Raw genomic sequence first — 8460 nt, forward strand, 5'->3', positions numbered from 1 at the left:
AAAGTAGATCATTTAAAGATTGTTCTATACATCAGTTAGGGTCTCTATAAGCTTCAATATGAGGTCCTAAACCAGCATGAAAATGTTTGCCTTGGAGGAAGTTGAGCCAATGGCAAGTTGAGCTAATGGCTATGGGGAAGTTGAGCTAATGGCAAGTTGAGCTAATGGCTATGGGGAAGTTGAGCTAATGGCTATGGGGAAGTTGAGCTAATGGCAAGTTGAGCTAATGGCTATGGGGAAGTTGAGCTAATGGCTATGGGGAAGTTGAGCTAATGGCTATGGAGTAAGTTGAGCCAATGGCTATGGAGTAAGTTGAGCCAATTGAACTGTTTGGTCCCAGGCGTAACGCAAGACATTATCACTGGGATATGAGGTAACAACAGGGCTTGGCTTATGTTAAAAGTGTTTGTTTTTTTAAAGTACAAAGTCTTTGTTAAGTGTTAAGCCTGTGTTCAAATCTGCTTAAAATGATTAAAAGACAATGGTTTTAAAAAGGTAGTGGTCATATTTAATTCAGTACAGAAGTTTGTAGACGGCTTAATTTACCCTGTTCCGCGGCTCAACTTACCTCATACCCAGGGTAAGTTGTGTCAAGATACCACTTTTTTTGGACAAGCTTTGCTTTCAAAACTAATGTTTAAAATTAATTCAGATTTTTCCATAGATACACAATATCCTTACCCCCACTTTTGCCCTCAGAACAGCCTCAATTCGTTAGGGCATGGACTCTACAAGCTGTCAAAAACGTTCCACAGGGATGCTGGCCCATGTTGACTCCAGTGCTTCCCCCAGTTGTGTCAAGTTGGCTTGATGTCGTTTGGGTGGTGGACCATTCTTGATACACACGGGGGACTATTCAGTGTGAAAAACCCAGCACCTTTTCACCTGGATACACCTGGCCAGTCTATGTCATGGAAAGAGCAGGTGTTCTTAATGTTTTGTATACTCAGTGTATGTCGGTATCTTTGTTAGAAACGATACTATATTTCCCTTGATGGAGTGATGCTGAATGTCAAAAATGGCTCAACTTACCCCACTCTCCCCTATACTATAGTTGATTATGGAAAAAGCCCTCACCAACGCATGGCACAAAGTCAACAAACGCACACATAAAGCATCTGTATTAAATCATTTCTCTAAGCTATAATAATGGCATGATGATACTCTATAGACATTCAGTTACCCACACATCAGTTTAATCATATGTATCCTCTCAGCCGGATCCAGTCATCTACAAAGGAAACTCCACCATCTGGATGTGTTTACTTATCTGGTCCCCACAAGAATAGTAAACAAATTAACATTTGACCAACTGGTGATCTTTTGTTAGTCCCCACAAGGTCAAATGCTATTTCTAGGGGGTTTAGGGTTAAGTTTAGAATTAGTGTTAGGAGCTAGGTTTAGTTTTAGGGATAGGTTTTGGGATCCGGGTAAAGTTAGCGGTGTAGGGAAAACATGATTTTGAATGGGGCTGAATTGTGTGTCGCCACAAGGTTAGTTATACAAGACTGTGTGTGTGTGTGTGTGTGTGTGTGTGTGTGTGTGTGTGTGTATGAGTATGAGTTTAACCAGGGGTTCTCACAAAAATAGTAAACTAAGAAAAAATGGACCAACTGGGGACATTTTGTTAGTCCCCATAAGGAAAAAGGCTATTTTTAGGGGTTTAGAGTTAAGGTTAGAATTAGGATTAAGGGTTAAAGGTTAGGGTTAGGAGTTAGGTTGGGTTAAGGTTAGGGTTAGAGAAAATAGGATTTTGAATGGGAATCAATTGTGTGTCCCCACAAGGTTAGCAAAACACAACTGTGTGTGTGTGTATGTGTGTGTCCAATAAGAACTAAACAACCAAATCAATAATATATAGGCTATTGATATCGACACAGTATAAAACCCACACAAGACAGGTACAGAATACAAACAAATACAGTCATTCCACCACTGGGGGAGGAAAACACGGGCATATAACAGACGAGCTCATCTCTCAACAATACTATATAGTACAGTAGAGTAGTAATAAAAGTCCTATGGTAATGTTATCTCTCATTACACATAATAATAGAGTGGAATCAATTCATCAAAGGGATAGATCAAAGTTCGGTACATGCTCTCGTACCTCACGTCTTTTTCTCGTGTTCTGTCTTGTATTGAATTCAAATCTGAATCGCTCCCACTACGAAGTACATCGTGACCGACAGACTTCTGTTGTATACCTGGCCCTATTTCACACCGCCTAATGACATCTCGATGTGATGAAGGATGGAAGGGGGGTGGGGACTTGGTACAGGTGACGTGAGTTTCCACGCTAGAGGGAACACACCAGGGACCTTTCCTCTCTCCCTTACGTCACGTTCTGGTAAACATGTCGAAACATATTAAAGTTAACTCCCATACACCATTACCTCTGCATGTGACTGACATTTACCATCCACGTTTTGGTCGGTGACCTTTTTCAAGACACGACAACCAAAACGTTGACAATAAACAGCATGTGTATCCTGAATGCAGGAGTCATCTTTTATAATGTCTCCACACCAGTCACCCTGCACTAGAAACCCTTCTCCACATAGTAACGTACTGCAGAGCCTGGCTTGTGGAAGCTCATGCAACAGGTAAGTAACAATGCTAGGATTTGATTTTCTGATTTCAAAAAGTGTCTGGTTGTCTTGGTTTCCAGACTAAACCTTGGATTAACTAACCAGTGAGTCAAAAACGACACCTTTGTGTCAGAACATAATGTACAATTCGGGGATCCAAAAGAACAAAGTACAAAATATAGCAGACGAAACATGATGAGAAATCATAATGCAGTGGCGGTCGAAGAATATATTGACGTCTCACCGTGGACTTCTCAACCACCACTTGGTTCAGTGAGAACCACCACTCATGCTTCTTTATCTTGTGTGCTGTTGACCGCGCCGTAGCTCCCATCCCCTGTCCTTAGTTTCCTGGACTGTATTGTTTCCACGGAGGCTTTCTTGCGGTTGCTGGCCAGGCCCATCCAGCACATGAGGTCGATAAAACAGGTGGTGGGGTTGAAGCGCAGGCCGAACTCACTGGTCGAGTAGTCAAAGGGGAAAGTGTGGTGGAAGTTGTGGAAACCCTCACCTAGGAGTATGTGTATAGGGGATAGGTGGGGAGTGGAAGTACAAATGTCATGTATTATTTTGCATACAGTTCCAGTCATTTCAGTCCATTCATCTGAATCGTATAACATCAGACAATATATCAGACAAGTCAAAGCAGTAATGAAGAGTGACCCTAGATACAGCAACATTATCAGTCACTACAGTATACGACATTGTACAGGAGTTATAACATGTTATAACAGGTCATAGCCAGACTCACCGATGGCTCCGAAGGTGACCCAGCGGTTCTCGCGGGGGCTGATGTTCTGGTCGTACGGCCGGTTCCCGTACATGTGGGCGGCGCTGTTCACCAGCCAGGTGACGTTGAGCGAGACTGTGTAACGCAAGATGGATGCCAGGAAGTAGGAGTTCCACAGTGTCTCACCCCAAAAGTACCAGGGAACCACAGTGGGAACCAGGAAGCACATGATCAGGACTGAGGTCTTATAATACCTGGGATGAAATAGTAGAAAGGGAGAGGAGGTGAGAGGGAAGAGAGGAGAGGAGGGGTGATGAGAGAGGAGAGGAGAGTATATCTTAGCTCTTATTTAGAGTAACTTGTGATATCTGTATTCAACTTACAGTAAAACAAGCACAGAGTTAGGGTGTTGTGTTCTGGTCAATCAAACAGGGCTAGAGCTAGGGCTAATGGTCAATGTGAAATGGGGCAGTGGACCCACCTTCTCTGGAACTGGACCACGGGGTCAGCCAAGAGATCAGTGACGTCCAGCTTTCTTCCCTTCTCGATGACATCGCGGTGTTTACGCACAAACAGCCAGCCAATGTGAGCGAAGAAAAAGCCTCGTGTTGCATTGTGGGGGTCTGCATCTGTCTCTGAGAACTTGTGGTGCACACGGTGGTCTCTCGCCCACTCATAGATGTCATTCTGGGGAAGAGAGGAGGAAAACGATGTGTGAAAATGTGCGAAGTGAACATTTTGAATCCTGCATTCAGGCAAGTTTTACATAAAGAGGACATTCAGTTTCTGGTGGACATTCATGATTTATTTGTGAAAGAGAGACATGACATCATCTACAGTTTGCTATTCTAGAAAAGTATCTCACAGTGCACCTGGGTAATCATGACGACACCACTATTCTTTCTGTCCAGGAGACTTCCCACAGCAGCCATTGTTTCCCTGCTTTAGAAACCAGTGGTGTAATATACACTGCTCAAAAAAATAAAGGGAACACTAAAATAACACATCCTAGATCTGAATGAATGAAATATTCTTATTAAATACTTTTTTCTTTACATAGTTGAATGTGCTGACAACAAAATCACACAAATTATCAATGGAAATCAAATTTATCAACCCATGGAGGTCTGGATTTGGAGTCACACTCAAAATTAAAGTGGAAAACCACACTACAGGCTGATCCAACTTTGATGTATTGTCCTTAAAACAAGTCAAAATGAGGCTCAGTAGTGTGTGTGGCCTCCCTACAACGCCTGGGCATGCTCCTGATGAGGTGGCGAATGGTCTCCTGAGGGATCTCCTCCCAGACCTGGACTAAAGCATCCGCCAACTCCTGGACAGTCTGTGGTGCAACGTGGCGTTGGTGGATGGAGCGAGACATGATGTCCCAGATGTGCTCAATTGGATTCAGGTCTGGGGAACGGGCGGGCCAGTCCATAGCATCAATGCCTTCCTCTTGCAGGAACTGCTGACACACTCCAGCCACATGAGGTCTAGCATTGTCTTGCATTAGGAGGAACCCAGGGCCAACCGCACCAGCATATGGTCTCACAAGGGGTCTGAGGATCTCATCTCGGTACCTAATGGCAGTCAGGCTACCTCTGGCAAGCACATGGAGGACTGTGCGGCCCCCCAAAGAAATGCCACCCCACACCATGACTGACCCACCGCCAAACCGGTCATGCTGGAGGATGTTGCAGGCAGCAGAACGTTCTCCACGGCGTCTCCAGACTCTGTCACGTCTGTCACATGTGCTCAGTGTGAACCTGCTTTCATCTGTGAAGAGCACAGGGCGCCAGTGGCGAATTTGCCAATCTTGGTGTTCTCTGGCAAATGCCAAACGTCCTGCACGGTGTTGGGCTGTAAGCACAACCCCCACCTGTGGACGTCGGGCCCTCATACCACCCTCATGGTGTCTGTTTCTGACCGTTTGAGCAGACACATGCACATTTGTGGCCTGCTGGAGGTCATTTTGCAGGGCTCTGGCAGTGCTCCTCCTTGCACAAAGGCGGAGGTAGCGGTCCTGCTGCTGGGTTGTTGCCCTCCTACGGCCTCCTCCACGTCTCCTGATGTACTGGCCTGTCTCCTGGTAGCGCCTCCATGCTCTGGACACTACGCTGACAGACACAGCAAACCTTCTTGGCACAGCTCGCATTGATGTGCCATCCTGGATGAGCTGCACTACCTGAGCCACTTGTGTGGGTTGTAGACTCCGTCTCATGCTACCACTAGAGTGAAAGCACCGCCAGCATTCAAAAGGGACCAAAACATCAGCCAGGAAGCATAGGAACTGAGAAGTGGTCTGTGGTCACCACCTGCAGAACCACTCCTTTATTGGGGGTGTCTTGCTAATTGCCTATAATTTCCACCTGTTGTCTATTCCATTTGCACAACAGCATGTGAAATTTATTGTCAATCAGTGTTGCTTCCTAAGTGGACAGTTTGATTTCACAGAAGTGTGATTGACTTGGAGTTACATTGTGTTGTTTAAGTGTTCCCTTTATTTTTTTGAGTAGTGTATTTCAGGTCCTGGGAGGAGACTGAGAGCACAACGGTCAGCCACTTAATTAGATTCATTAAGCTGAAACTCAAATGGGGTCATGTGTTCCAGAGGGAAGAAACTCAGCTTAGGTTTATAGCTGCCAGTTTGTCTGTTGTGTTGTGTTTTGGTCCTTTCCTCAGAGGTAATGCTGACATGACGCAACAGAGCCGCAGAGAGACTTCGGAAGAAATAGCTTTTGATTTGTAGGAGTACAGATATTAAACAATTAATATCTACTTGTTTTAGAAATGTATTTCAAAAACTCTGACGTCTTTTATGTGTCTGAAATGGCAGAAAGACCAGCAATACGCTACTACATTGAAGTTGTATATTTATCCCCTGTGCTTTATGAAGGTTTTCTAATGAGTGACTCCCACCTGAACTAATTAACAAATATCTTCAGGGGATGTCAACAGTTCGGAGGGAGAGAGAGGGATGGAGGACATGAACTAACCTGGAAGGCCATGGAGTTGGCGGCTGCGAGGAAGACTCTGAGAGGAAGCTTGGCCCTGTAGGAGCGGTGGCTCCACAGCCGATGGGCCCCTGCTGTCACCCCCAGGGCTGTCACGATGAAACACACATAGGCTGCAACAACAACACACCAGAAGACACAACAGTCATAAAAAAAATATGAATAAACATATAGGTGAATACCCTCCTGTTACACACCTGAGCACACAACAGTTTCATCTTTAAAAAACACATTCCACTCTTTTATTTGACATTCATCTATCTGGGTTAGTCTCACTAAGATTACATTTATTTTACAAGAGAGGCCTGGTCCAGGATAGCAGCAGGGCGAGCAGGTTAGTAAATGTTACAGGTGGATACCAGGCTGAGAGTTTATGCTCATCCAAATCTCCCTGTTTGGCACCCAGTTCCACAAAAAAATTTTGCTTTTGAATAATGAAGGCTCATAGACCGGAGGCAGTGCAGCTATAAATAGTGTCCCTCCTGTTCAAACGATTAATGACTAGACTAATGAAAAGGGTTCCACTTGGAGAGCTGTGCTGTCTGATGCCTCTGTGGAATTGATTCCAGGAACAGTGCATCAGTGTGATGACTGACTGGGGCATGGTAAACACCCACCCAGAGTGGTACAGACACTGCCCATACAGGGCCGGACACACTGTGACTGGGGCATGGTAAACACCCACCCAGTGGTACAGACACACTGTGACTGGACATGGTTCAGCTTCAACGTTTTCCAAGAAAATAAAAAAATGACAGATTATGGTTATCCATCAATTAATATCTTAATAGCGCAAAATTATGATGTAGCTAATAATTATAACATGGTAATTTGGTAGATGATAACACTTGATTTTTAATGATTATTTTTAATTCGTTTCGATATTACCTACCATATATTCATGTTTTAGGTCATCAACACACGTTCTCACTTAATCGTTTAAACAGGTTTAATTTAGAAACCCTTATAAAACAAGATGCCTGCTGTTTCTGACATGGTGCGTACTTGACGCCACTACATTTTGAAGGAACAATCTGTTCAAGATGTTCAGTTGTCATCTCAATTATCTCACTGAAAGCTCTCACAAAAAAAACATGTACTCTAAAAAATCTACATATTAGCTTACGTGAATTAAGCGTCTATGACAATACCTTTGCAGTTATGAAATCAGAGGAATTACTGTCTCTAAAATAGTTGGTAACAGAGTAAGAAGACAGGTTACTCTGCTCTATAACATTGAAAAAACACAATATGCCTTTTTTTTTAGGTCAAATTAAATTCACAGGCGCATTAAGGAGTAATTAAATTCACAAGCGCAATACTAATCATTATTTATAGTGCTGGCATCTCCTTTGTTTACTCATAAATGTATTAACATAAATAGCATACACTTTGGGAGTCGGGTAGGCTACATATAACATGCATCTCATCACGTATTCAGTGGCATCTGCTTGCACCGACCGACTGCAATGGTAATTTCCAGAAGTTGCACAAGCACGCTATGAGTGGTAGCCTCCACATGGCAAGTTATCTCCGGCAGATAAGACTTACACCAGACCCAGGTAAGGGGCTTTGCTCTGGGGATAACAAGGATGGAATACACCGCCCCGATGTGCAGAAGGGCCATGAGGATAACGTTTCTCCATACGATTCCCAGAGACCGCCACCGGTCAGCCTTCTCATCTCCAGCCCGACACCGAGCTTCCATCGCCATCTCGCTGCAGTCCTCAGGTCCCATTGGCTCCTCAACTGCAGTCTCCCCATCCTGAAGAACAACTGCGTCCGGAACACTCACCATCTCCACAGCACAATGTGGGAATACGGCCTATGATCGTTTTAGCCTAGTCGGACTGATGTTACCTCAAAGGAAAATATAAAGTCACAAACTATGTAGCAAAAACGCATACATTTCCAGGTAAAAGCTCACACACACTGAATCTCTCGCCTTCCTCTGCTCTGACCTCAATGCCAGTGAGGATGAGGAGGTGCGCTGGCTGAGAGCGTTGAAAGCCCTACTGTGGCGCAGCCAATAGCGTGCCGCAGCTGAGGTGGTCCTGATGTAAGAACACGTGGAATCAGGACCAGCTGAGTGCAAGGATGATGATCTAAGAAAATAACTTTCCGT

At 44.4% G+C, this 8460-nt stretch overlaps 1 protein-coding gene across 1 annotated transcript; it reads right to left on the minus strand.

Moving 5' to 3' along the window:
• Positions 1 to 1170: 1170 nt before the first annotated feature.
• On the minus strand, positions 1171 to 8374 carry LOC129818779 (stearoyl-CoA desaturase 5-like). The gene is made up of 5 exons (XM_055875014.1): positions 7887 to 8374; positions 6318 to 6448; positions 3803 to 4008; positions 3343 to 3575; positions 1171 to 3102 (listed from the first exon to the last, which is right to left on the minus strand). Exons 1-5 carry the CDS (start codon positions 8131 to 8133, stop codon positions 2879 to 2881), a joined length of 1041 nt encoding a protein of 346 aa, XP_055730989.1. The 5' UTR covers positions 8134 to 8374; the 3' UTR covers positions 1171 to 2878.
• Between the last annotated feature and the right edge of the window lie 86 nt (positions 8375 to 8460).

The sequence above is a fragment of the Salvelinus fontinalis genome, chromosome 21, assembly GCF_029448725.1.
Source record: "Salvelinus fontinalis isolate EN_2023a chromosome 21, ASM2944872v1, whole genome shotgun sequence".
Lineage (NCBI taxonomy): Eukaryota > Metazoa > Chordata > Actinopteri > Salmoniformes > Salmonidae > Salvelinus > Salvelinus fontinalis.

Coding starts and splice junctions, on each gene's coding strand:
- LOC129818779 (XM_055875014.1), bottom strand. CDS start 8,133: ATGGTGAGTGTTCCGGACGCAGTTGTTCTTCAGGATGGGGAGACTGCA. Junction 3,576..3,802: donor GTGGTCCAGTTCCAGAGAAG/GTGGGTCCACTG, acceptor ATTTCATCCCAG/GTATTATAAGACCTCAGTCC. Junction 3,103..3,342: donor GGTCACCTTCGGAGCCATCG/GTGAGTCTGGCT, acceptor ACATACTCCTAG/GTGAGGGTTTCCACAACTTC.